This window comes from Monomorium pharaonis, unplaced genomic scaffold (genome assembly GCF_013373865.1).
Source record: "Monomorium pharaonis isolate MP-MQ-018 unplaced genomic scaffold, ASM1337386v2 scaffold_720, whole genome shotgun sequence".
Taxonomy (NCBI): domain Eukaryota; kingdom Metazoa; phylum Arthropoda; class Insecta; order Hymenoptera; family Formicidae; genus Monomorium; species Monomorium pharaonis.
In genome coordinates this window covers 1-12,215 of record NW_023416045.1, presented here as the reverse complement: position 1 = coordinate 12,215, position 12,215 = coordinate 1, and the positions used below count along the sequence as shown (strand labels likewise).

Sequence of the window (12,215 nt, the reverse complement as noted above, 5' to 3'; positions counted from 1 at the left end):
AGAAAGGTTAATTATTTCCAATAACAGCCTACACACGCGATACGTACGAGCCCTGCTAAAAACGACCGATTGAAACCAACTAAAAAAAAAGAATCGGTTTCAGTCTGGAATCTTGATCTGGAAATTCCGTATTCGTGCCGATTGAAATCATTAAAACCAACAAAAACCAATCAGTGATATAGGAAACGATTTTAGTTGATTTCTATTGTTTTGAATTTGGTACAATTAATTGGTTCTAATCGTTTTCAATTGTTTAAATTGTTTCTTATCCGGAAATTCCGAATCAAGATTCCAGATTTAAACCGATTTATTAATCGTATTTAATCGGTGATTACATTCTATAATCGTCTTTAATCGGTTTTAATTGTTTTATTTCATAATTCATCCTGTTTATAAACACTTGATCCATTTCAATTAAATCCAATTATTTTACATATTAAAGTTTATTAAAATGAGTTTTAATGTAATCAATTTTAATTGGTTTGGTTTTTTATATTTTTTATTTTCGATATTTTAAAATTTTTTTTATATTAACAATTTATAGAATTTTTTATAAATACTATTATTAAATTTTTTTAAAGAACAAATTATATTAAATACACTTCAACATTTGCTCTTGATTTTTTTGGTATGGATTCATTGTTTGGTTCGTGATCGAGTTATAGCTGTCTAAACTAAGTTAGGGCTGGGGTACTAAACACCTCATGACAAACCTGATTTAAAAATTAAATGTGTCAACGGAAGGGTTAAAGCTGATTTAATTATAATTGTGGTTATTTATTATAAAATCCAAAAAATTTTTTTATACAATATGTATAATACTATAAAAGTGCTATATAATAAAAACTACTATATACTATAATAATGTATAATTGTCATTACAATAAGTTTAATAAATTTTAAAACGTCAAAAAAATATTTTTAAACATAAACACTGATAAAAAACTTTTATTCAGTAACAAATTTAAAGTATTTGTTAAACTTAAAACGTCATCTAAACTATTCTCTCTAAGACTTGATTCAGATGTCCTCAACATCTGAAGCCGATGAATTAGTTGGAGTCCAATCAAAATTGGTATCACTTATTGCATCATCTGTAAGGTTTTTTTAGATTTAGTAACTTAATTCTTTATCGTCAAGATCCAAATGCTCTGAGTCAACAAAAACTGTTTCCATACCTGTCTCATTAGTAGAAGTAGTCTCCTTAGTAGTCTCCTTAGTAGTCTCCTTAGTAGTTTTATTTACTCCTTTTCTAGTATCATATTCATTTGGTTTGTCATTTGTTTCAATTTCCGTTGAGGGTTTTTCAGTCTTATTAGCGGAATGTATTTTATACTGATTAATTTCAGCTTCACAAATTACTTCATTATCAGAATCAGAATGCTTTTCATTCGAGTTTTTTCCATCATCTGATTCAGTTTCCACAAGTTTTCGTGATTTTAATTTTGATGTTTTTCTCTCTGGTCTTTTCATTTCTGCAATTTTTCTTCCCGCAAAAATATCAAATTTCAACATATCTGACAAAAACAATGTTTTTCCTTCTTTATTTGGTTTATAAATATGTTTCATCCAATATATATAATAATCTGGAAATCAAAGCTACATGTTATTTATGACAACTCAAAATTACAAATAAAACTTCTTATTACATTTTTATACCTTCACAAGCACCGTATTTTATTTCGTCCAATTTTGGGCATTTTAATTTACCCAATCTCTTCGTTTCTTTATTTAAGTCACGTAATTTACTTAGTTTCTTATTACTTTCATATCCAGTTTTTGTGCTAGTCGTTAATTCTTCAATACTGAAAACTAGCGTTAATATATTACTAGCACATTGACTGGGTGTTTTTGAATTATTTAGTAAATTACTGTACTGTTTTTCAGTGACCCACTGGTTTCTACCAATGTGTACCTAATATATAATATAGAAAATTTATAAATAAGGTCTTTAATAATTTATTAATAAAATTGGAGAAAATAATCCCTGGTAGAAAATTTTCTACGCGCCTGTGTATAAGCTATCAGGGCTTTTGTGAAAGACTAGATAAAACTAGACTAGATAAAATTAGATTAAACTTAGCTAGATCTAAACTTTACATGGGTATCTCAATAAAAATAAAAATTTTGTATACGTTAGAAGTTAGACACATCTACCTTGTGATCTAGTTAATTTTCTACCAAGAAAGCGCAAAATTATTTACCCTTCGGAAATCGTCTGAAGTACGCAAAATTCCAATTGCTGGATAATTCTGAGAGTAATCTAACCGTTCTCTTGAGTTTGAAAGTTGCTCTAACTTAGCTAAAAAAAAACAAAGTATTTTATTTTCAGGTATTATGTATTTCTTATATTTTTTAAAAAATGTAGTTGCTCTAAATGAATTTTTTAATATTTCTTTAAAAAAAAGTATTTTAAATATTGTAAAATATCGTAAGACGATTTCTACATAAGGTGCCAAGTGCCGTGTGTGCTTCAGACAAGAGAGGACACTCATATCCAGACAGTAAGGGTGAAGTCCCATGTAGCGGATTACGCGGATACGGAACGAGCGGATCGCCAATCACGGATCATTCTGATAGAATTCTTTCAAAGATTGCGTCGAAATGGTCTCGTGATTGGTGATCCGCTTGTTTCGCTTCCGCATAATTCGCTCCATGGGACTTTACCCTAAGAAAGTAAATTGATTACACAAGTATAACAGTAGCTTGGCGCATACACAGCATTTTGGAACCTTATATGTAAAAAGTCCTTAAATGAGAAAGATAAGAAAAAAAGGGGAACACTAATTCATATACATACATACATACATATAAATTTGTTTTAAATAAAAAGTACGAGAAAAAGTATTTACATTCATACTCCTTAGTAGACTCCTTAGTTTTTTGAATGAAACTAATTTGCAAACCGTCATTTAATTCACGAAGTTTTTTTATTTCCAATTCTTTTTCTTCTATTTGCTTTTTTAGTTCCTTTCTGGAGCTCTTTAATTTTTTGTTTTCATTTATTAATTCATCCCCTTCTGTTCGTAACTTAGAATTTTCTTTTATTAATTTTTCGAAAGCTTCTTTACATTCTGTGAGCGAATGAACCTTACTAATACATGTTATCTATAAAAATAAATAATCTATATAAATTTTTATTTAATAATTTTTATTAAATAATTACATTCTTTTTAAAAACCTTTATTTAATTATTTTATTAAAGGTTTAAAAGTTTAAAAGGTTTAAAAGGTAACGTACTCGCATAGGTATATGCCAACGCAAACACGTACAAAATAACGTTCCTCAAAAAATAAAAAAAATGAGTATTCTATTTTAATATAGTTATCGTATAAGCACACGTATACGCATAGGCCAACGTAAACGAAGACGTACACGCTCAAACACACGCAGATTCCAACGAAGAGAGACAAGGAAACATACACTCACTCCAACCTTCTCACGAATTGAGTTAATTTAAATTAAAAATTAATATTATAATAAATTAATTTAAAAGTAAATTGTTTTTATAGAAGAAAAAATACAGGAAAATCCAAGTAAAGAAGAAAATAAGAAAACAGAAGATTTAAATAAATCCCTAAGCGACAGAAAAAAAGATAGTGCGTCCCCAAATATAGAAATCGATGAAATAAAAAGATTAGTTAATAAAATAAAAATGTTTCTAAATAAACACGTTTTTAGAATGGCCCAAAAAAGCACATAGAAACGCCATTTAAAAAGGTGTTTAAAATTTGAAGTTAAAAGTTAGAAAAATTGAGCATAAGTTTGGAAACTATTTTAGTTAATAACAATAAAATAAACTAAAAGATTAATTTACGTTAAAAAAGGTAATTTACAAAAAATACATTTGTTTTGTTAGAAGAAGTTAATCTGGATAAAGCAAGTAAAGAAGAAATAAAAAGATCTGAAGATTTAAACAAATTACAACTTGAAGGTAAAGGAAATAGTGCGACTATTAAAAAAAAGGATTATTTAATAAAATAAAAGTCTCTCATTTTAAAATAATATTAAAATATATAAAAAAAAAGGTAAAATAATTCCAAAATTTATTACTAAAATGTCAAGTTATTCCGAAAAGAAAAAATTAATTATTTAATACTAAATTTATAAAATATAATCTTAATATAGAGTTGGAGGATGGGATGAATGAGGTATTAATTAGAGCACAAATGGAATATGAAAAAAACGCAGAAGAAAAGAAGATAGTAAACTTCCCTCAACAAAAAAATCTGGAAGCCAAAAACGCTTCCAAGGAAAACTGATCAAAGGAAAATAATAAAAAGAAAAATAAGAAATAATTTTAAATAAAAAGAAACTTCTAATATTATTGTATTTGTGGAGCGTATTAATATAAAAAATAAAGTGAGATTAATGCCCATAGAAGTATGTTGAAGGAAGAGAGTGTGTGCAAGTTTATGAGTGTTTATGTGGGAATAGGTACTTTAAAGAGTTAAAAAAAAGATAAACAAAATATTAAAAAAAAAGGTTAGATATTGATAGTCAAGATATTGAGAAGGAGAGCACGAAAATTTAAAAAACATAAAGAAAAGAAAATGAATTTCTGAAGAAATTGCTTACCAAGAGGCAGAAATTTACTGTTAATTTAAAGTTTGAATCGGGAAACAACCCCCCCCCCCGATCCCGAAGAAAGAAGCAAGAAGCGCAGAAGGCCGGAGAAGCATACGTGAGGAAATATAGAAGGACGGAAGCAACGAATATTTGCAATACAAGTGAATGATTGAATCCTGGAAATTAAAGCGAAACTAAAATACTATACAAATATAATTGAAATATAAACAAACAAATAAAGAAAAGAAAGGGTTAACAAAAAATGTTTCAATCTAATACGCGAGCGCGCGAAAAACAATAATACAAATGTGCACTAAATCTAAACAAACAAAAAAAAAGACTGAGTCACAGCAACGCGTGGCCGGACACAGCTAGTTAAACAATAAAAATTTATTATTATTAGACAAAGAAACGAAAATGTTTCTTTAATTTCACAAAAATTTTTGCATAAATTTAATTATATGTTTATGTAAAATGTCACAAAAAAGATTAGCTATTACTATAATAATTATATAAGTACTATAACTGCAACAAATATATATGTCCACACGCGGTTTCTGTATAGAATGCGTTACATGCACTATATAAATCTCGGAACGCAGCTAACTTCATATGACCAGGCATTCATTCTGACCGCGTGTGTACAAATTATAAAAAATATATTTTGATCATTTTTACCTTTGGAATAACTTTAGATCTGCTCAGCTTTTGGGACTCATTATCACACTTCTCCTTTTCGTTTCTCGTGTTTGTTTCTTCGGTTAGTGCTTTGACTAGATTGTCATCTTGCATGAATTTATTTTTTGTTTGTGCTAAATCTTCTGTTACTCTATATTTTTTGGGTGATGGCGGTGTATCAGTAATGTTTGACAAATCTAAATTTTCCTATAAAATATTTAAAACTTAAATTTTGTACAGAAGCTTAACTTTTCTATTATAGCCAAGGAATGAGTAGATTGATCGACAAACTGACACTATTTTATTGTAAATCACAGTCTCATAACATTTTGAACATAGGATTTGGTCTTTCTCAAGTGAATTAATCCATTAGAAAGATAAATTATTCGCAGGACAACAACTGTTCATAAACTCGTGCCAACGAATTCATAAAGGTTGTTGCGTCTCATTGTCAATAACAAACAAATTAATGCATAAAAAATCTTTCTGCCGCCTTTATCCATGCTTAACACTTTTAAATCACGTCTGTAACATCTTTTCAAAATATTTACTGACTTGACTGCTTTGTAATGTAATCATTATACACTTGTTCGTTATTGACAGTATGAGACACAACTTTTATGAATTTGTTGGCACGAGTTTGTAAACAGTCGTTATCCTGCGAATAATTTATCTTGATAATGGATTAATTCACTTTAGAAGGATCAAATTCTATGGTCGAAATGTTGTAAGACTGTGATTCACAACACAAATAGTTTGTTGACTATTCATTTACTTATTCCTCGGCTATAATTACTAAGTTATCTCTTTTTTTGTTTTCTATTTATTATAGTTATACAATACTATATGAATTCACTCATTTACCTTATCTTTTAATGTAACTGCGTTCATTGGCAATAAATCACTCTTAAAGTTTGATAATTTATTACAGACTAGTTCCTCTTGTTCTTTTAATTGACAATTCATCTATTGATGAAAAATATATAATAAATAATTTATACAATATTTTTAAACAGAAACTAACAGAAAATTTGTGATATATAGGACACGACTAACCTGAAAAGTTTTTGAATGCTTTAACTGTTTTTTTGGGGACTCATTACCACACTTCTCCTTTTCGTTTCTCGTGTTTGTTTCTTTGGTTAGTGCTTTGACTAGATTGTCATCTTGCATGAATTTATTTTTTGTTTGTGCTAAATCTTCTGTTACTCTATATTTTTTGGGTGATGGCGGTGTATCAGTAATGTTTGACAAATCTAAATTTTCCTATAAAATATTTAAAACTTAAATTTTGTACAGAAGCTTAACTTTTCTATTATAACCAAGGAATGAGTAGATTGATCGACAAACTGACACTATTTTATTGTAAATCACAGTCTCATAACATTTTGAACATAGGATTTGGTCTTTCTCAAGTGAATTAATCTATTACAAAGATAAATTATTCGCAGGACAACAACTGTTCATAAACTCGTGCCAACGAATTCATAATGGTTGTTGCGTCTCATTGTCAATAACAAACAAATCAATGCATAAAAAATCTTTCTGCCGCCTTTATCCATGCTTGACACTTTTAAATCACGTCTGTAACATCTTTTCAAAATATATACTGATTTGACTGCTTTGTAATGTAATTATTTATACACTTGTTCGTTATTGACAGTATGAGACACAACTTTTATGAATTTGTTGGCACGAGCTTGTAAACAGTCGTTATCCTGCGAATAATTTATTTTGATAATGGATTAATTCACTTTAGAAGGATCAAATTCTGTGGTCGAAATGTTGTAAGACTGTGATTTACAACACAAATAGTTTGTTGACTATTCATTTACTTATTCCTTGGCTATAATTACTAAGTTATCTCATTTTTTGTTTTCTATTTATTATAGTTATACTATATGAATTCACTCATTTACCTTATCTTTTAATGTAACGTTTATTGGCAATAAATCACTCTTAAACTTTGATAATTTATTACAGACTAGTTCCTCTTGTTCTTTTAACTGACGATTCATCTATTGATGAAAAATATATAATAAATAATTTGTACAATATTTTTAAACAGAAATCTAACAGAAAATTTGTGATATATAGGACACGACTAACTTGAAAAGTTTTTGAACGCTTTAACTGTTTTTTTCCCTCGTTGTCAGATTTATCCGAAGCTGTCACAAGCAAATACGATGGTGAAGCACGAACACTTTTTGTTCTAATTATTTCTTTAAGTTCTTCATTTGAATCTAATATATAACACAAGCAACATGTATATATAAAAACAAAGAACAAAACCAGGCAAAGGCTATGGCTGCGTTCCGTTTCACGCATAATGCGCATAATGCATTGTTCATCTTTGTTGTTTATCTGATGTTAAATAAAGATGAAAGACGCATTATGCGCATTATGCGTGAAACGGAACGTGCAGCCTATTACGTTCCGTTTCACGCATGATACGCATGATATATTGTTCATCTTTGTTGTTTATCTAACGTACGATAAACGAGGATGAACGATGCATCATACGCATCATGCGTGAAACGGAACGTAACCAAAATCGAATAAAAGTTGTAATATTTATTATATATATACCTGATAGTAACAAAATCGTTGCTACATACGGTTCTTCGCCTACTGTTTCTTCCACTTGATACTTTAAAATTTCTTGTGTGACTCTGGTTTAAAATTCTTGATGCAAGATGTGGGAATAATTTTTTTTTGTCTTTATTTTTCCCAGATAACAATTTTATATAAGCGTACATTTTTATCTAAACAAAGAAATAATTTTTATCTAAATGTTTCTACTAAATACAAGTACAAAAGCGTCACCACACGTGTTTATAATCGTGTACCTTGCAAATATGTGAATACTGCGTATTAAGGCTATTCTACAATTGCGTAAGCGTAAGGTTGTAGGAGTAGGAGTAGTAGTAGTCATAAATGTTTTACAACGGATCAATCTACAATAGAGTAAAGATACGTTGTAAACTTGATTACAGCAACCGATCAGAGTGCAGTAAATTATGGCGGTGTGCGGCATGATGACGTGAACAGCACTCTGATTGGTTGGCTCTTACGTTCACATCTGTTGTAGTCGTGAAAGATGAAATTCAACCATCTTCCACAACACGCTCTACAACCGGAAGTACCGCTTTACAACGACGCCTTACACACTCTTACAACCACTTACGATCACGCTTACGCAATTGTAGAATAGCCTTTACGTGTCCCGGCCGCCACTCGATCCTTTCTGCAAATGTTCACTATCATGGCCGCGGCCACGAGCACATCACGTGATCATAGAGCATGCGTATGGGACTACAGAGCGTGCGCATAGTGTTCCGTCGCTTTTTCGGTATGACAGATTTCTTAACCTTAATTCGTCAACTTTAATAACGATTAGTATCTCGATCGCTTTTCTGATGCACGCTTATTCTTGTCAGATTTATTCGTTTTAAGCAAAATCGCGTCAAATACGCATAATTACATCGATATTTGAGGTGCGGGATCTAAATGAAACAATTACTTTTTTATAAATATATGTGAAAGTGAGCCTGATTGAAAAAGTAAAGTATATATTATATATTATACATTATCGGGTAAGTATATTTTAATAAAATCAACCCATATTTTTTGTAATTAAAGTAAAATAATAAAGTGTATACATAAAATTTTAAGTGCATAATGTATTATGTACACATAATAATTACATTTTATAATTCTTTTTATATAAAAAATATATTATAACTAATAATTAATACATAATTAATACTCCAGCTATATTTTGATTAAAAGAAATAAAAATAAAATAACTATATATGTACATAATTTGAATTTTATTATTGCTAAATATGTTTTCAGATAATGAGTGATTCGTCATCATGTGATTCTAATTCTGATAATGATATAAATAATGCAGTCCCAAAAAAGTAAAACGACGTTACAAAACAGGATTGTATAAAGATTATGAGACTCACTTCAGAGATAATTTATCTTGGGTTACTAGATCAAAGTGGGATTCTTTTACGAGTTATGAACATCAATTAGCTTTTGTGCCAGGTAAAAAATATTCTAATATATATGTCAAAATAATGTAACATTAAAATATTGAACCGTCGACATTATTGTAAAAAAAACAGTTTAATATGGAGAGTAATGTATAAAATAAGTAATTTTTATTACTAATTTTTTTAGAAAGCAGTAATTTTTCTAACTTGAATAATGAGCAGAACCGTGATTGTTGTATTAGAAGTGAGAATAATTGTGACATGAGAATGAATAATAATGAAGCTAGTAGTAATAATTCCACAGCGATTCGCTCTCCAGAATATAAACCTGACTTAAATATTGAAGGTATGTACACGCTGTGGCCCTGATTTACAGTTTTTAAAATAAAGAATTTATATTTCGCACAGTTTGAAGTAGAAATCCTGTAACTTAGATTTTTCAAAGATTTGTAAAATGAAAAGTTTATTATATCTACTTATTTAAAAAATCTTCTAACCTATAGAAACTTTATTTTCATTATCGAGGCATCCACGTAGATCTAATATTATATATAGCTAGTTTAACCAATTAAGTTCTACCCTAGTCTATATAGTATTATCTAATAATGTAGTCTTCACAAAGACATTCCAATAGTTTCTATGGACGCCTATTTTCTACTAGTAAGGTACTCATTTCGATTATTGTCAGAATCAATAATGTATAATCAAGGCATTTATTGCGTTATAGATACATTTGAGTATAATGAAATTATTCATATAAACAATGAAGACGAGGACAAAGAAAATGAAGATGCCAGCAGTGTAGAAGACAATAGTGAAGATGATGACAAACATATGAGTGAGAGTAGTTCAAATGGCTATGATTCTGATAACAATGAATTTGATAGTGATGATTATGATGCGAATATCAGTGACGACGAGACTAATGGTCATTTGATGATAATACTATAATGTTTGAGAAAACTAATTTAACTATTCGTGACATAATGACTTTGATAATGGGATTCTCAATTCGATTAGACTGTCAGATTAGGAGACAAAAAACTGATTGAGTTAATAAAATTAATTGCAGGACCCGAGTTCAAAGATATAAATATTTCAAAGTATAGATTACAACAAAGATTTGACCCACCAGACGATAAAATAATTATCATTATTATTGTAATTCTTGCAACAAAGAAATTTTATATTCAATATCAAAATTAAATTTTAAGAATTATATAAAAACATGTTCAAAATGTGATACAAATAATAAAATAACGTTAAAATCTACAAACTATTTTACGTCTATTAATTTAACATATCAGTTAAAATGTTATTTGAATCTCCCTACATTAAACAAGAAATTTTAATTTTATTAACTCAGTGACAGTAAATCAGTGTAACGTTGATAGCACAAAGATTATGAGAGATGTTAATGACAGTAAATTATACAACAAAATTAACAATAGAAATACCTGTTACTTAACTTATAATATAAGTACCGATGGTGCACCACTGACAAACAGTGGAAAACGAGGCTTTTATCCACTTTCAGTACAACCAAATTTTGTATCACCTATCAGTAGATTTAAACAAATTCTACTATGTGGAATACTAACTTGTACAAAGAACCTACAAGTGACATAGCTCAATTATTTTTTTCTACCTTTATCGATGAAGCAAATTATTGTATGAAAATGGTATCGAAGTAACTAATTTAAAAAATGAATCGATTATTGTAAAATTTTGTCCATTAGCTTATGTGGAACTGTATGTCGACCAATCTTGCAATAGAATGCAATTTAATGGGTATTTGTTGTAGCTGGTGTTACCATCCAGGATGTTATGTTAAGAAGTTTCAGGTATTAGATATCCTTTACGAGATATCGATCCCGAATTAAGATCTCATGAAAGTCATTTAAAGGAATAAAAAACTGTTACTTTATCAAATAAACGTCAAGAGAGGAGTAAAAGTAAATACTGCTTTAATTCAAATTCCATGTATAGATATCGTGTGGTCCTTTTCTTTGACTATTTACATACTATCCTTTTTGGTATTGAGCAGCAGTTATACAATAAGTGGACATGCCCAAAATCACAATCAATGTTTAAATTACGTAATGCGGATGTCAAAGCTATTGAAAAACGTCTGTTATCTATTACACCTACCCAGGATATACATCGACTTCCACGATCACGAAAAGAAAAGTTAAAAGGTGCTGAAGTGAAACATGGATATTAGTCTACAGTCTACCATGTTTGGAAGATATCCTTCATGATACAGCTCTTAAACATTATTCATTACTCGTCAGAATTTTGTACACTTTATTAAAAACAACAATCACCGAAGAAGAATTAGTAAATGCGAATATGACGCCCTAAAGTTTGTTGGTTATTATCAGGTTTATTACGGAGTTGAAAGTATGACATTTAATGTTCATATTTTATTGCATGTTGTACAATCAGTTTAGCAAACTGGTCCTCTTTGGAACAATTCGACTTTTCCGTTTGAAGGAAATATTTTTCAATTAAAGCAATTGATAAATGGTCCTAACAAGATGGATCAGCAAATAGCGAGGAAACACTTACAACAATTACATTTCAAAACAGGAAATGTTAATTACTCGTCAAATATTATTAAAAATTATTGTACTGATATATTTAGGCATAAAAATTTGTCAACTTATTTTTATTGTGGTGAAGATGTTGTTTTTACGGGAGCAAGCTACTCCAAGAAAATTGATGGACAATATTGCCGTGTATTTAAAAAATGTATTTATAACGGTAAAGTTTTCCATAGTATAAAATATACAAAAGTAAAACGTACTAATGATACAATGATACAATTAAAATCAGGACATTTTGGTCGGATAATAGATATTATAGAAAAAGAAAACAAATGCTATCTTGCACTTTCAAAAATTGTTACATTTTCAGAAGATCCTTTTATTGTAACGCACATAAAAAAATTAGAACCGAAAG

At 29.1% G+C, this 12,215-nt stretch overlaps 2 protein-coding genes and 1 pseudogene across 3 annotated transcripts; 2 read left to right on the top strand and 1 right to left on the bottom strand.

Annotated features, from left to right (window-relative positions):
- Window positions 1-930: 930 nt before the first annotated feature.
- LOC118648814 (early endosome antigen 1-like) lies at window positions 931-8,478 on the bottom strand. Of its 2 annotated transcripts, XM_036295233.1 has the most exons (13): window positions 8,097-8,478; window positions 8,005-8,012; window positions 7,837-7,932; window positions 7,357-7,490; window positions 7,167-7,265; window positions 6,304-6,513; window positions 6,112-6,213; window positions 5,248-5,454; window positions 2,853-3,108; window positions 2,205-2,302; window positions 1,660-1,915; window positions 1,179-1,586; window positions 931-1,094 (listed from the first exon to the last, which is right to left on the bottom strand). In XM_036295233.1, exons 5-13 carry the CDS (start codon window positions 7,263-7,265, stop codon window positions 1,021-1,023), a joined length of 1,710 nt encoding a protein of 569 aa, XP_036151126.1. In that variant the 5' UTR covers window positions 7,357-7,490; window positions 7,837-7,932; window positions 8,005-8,012; window positions 8,097-8,478; the 3' UTR covers window positions 931-1,020. The 2 variants fall into 2 exon arrangements, with proteins under 2 accessions (XP_036151126.1, XP_036151125.1); XM_036295232.1 differs by lacking the exons at window positions 7,837-7,932; window positions 8,005-8,012; window positions 8,097-8,478 and having other exon boundaries at window positions 7,357-7,592.
- Window positions 8,479-8,590: 112 nt separating this feature from the next.
- LOC118648816 (pheromone-processing carboxypeptidase KEX1-like) lies at window positions 8,591-10,202 on the top strand. Its single transcript, XM_036295234.1, has 4 exons — window positions 8,591-8,843; window positions 9,106-9,303; window positions 9,439-9,597; window positions 9,979-10,202. The coding sequence occupies exons 3-4, from the start codon at window positions 9,513-9,515 to the stop codon at window positions 10,200-10,202; spliced, it is 309 nt and encodes a 102-aa protein (XP_036151127.1). The 5' UTR covers window positions 8,591-8,843; window positions 9,106-9,303; window positions 9,439-9,512.
- A 390-nt stretch (window positions 10,203-10,592) lies between these two features.
- LOC118648815 lies at window positions 10,593-12,211 on the top strand (annotated as a pseudogene).
- The last annotated feature ends 4 nt before the right edge of the window (window positions 12,212-12,215 follow it).

Excerpts from the sequence above, each read along its gene's own strand:
- LOC118648814 (XM_036295232.1), bottom strand. The coding sequence starts at position 7,584 with ATGCGCATTATGCGTGAAACGGAACGCAGCCATAGCCTTTGCCTGGTT. Across the intron at positions 6,214-6,303 it reads AGCATTCAAAAACTTTTCAG|ATGAATTGTCAATTAAAAGA; the intron begins GTTAGTCGTGTC and ends TTTCATCAATAG. Across the intron at positions 1,095-1,178 it reads TACTTCTACTAATGAGACAG|ATGATGCAATAAGTGATACC; the intron begins GTATGGAAACAG and ends AAAACCTTACAG.
- LOC118648816 (XM_036295234.1), top strand. The coding sequence starts at position 9,513 with ATGAGAATGAATAATAATGAAGCTAGTAGTAATAATTCCACAGCGATT. Across the intron at positions 9,598-9,978 it reads ACCTGACTTAAATATTGAAG|ATACATTTGAGTATAATGAA; the intron begins GTATGTACACGC and ends ATTGCGTTATAG.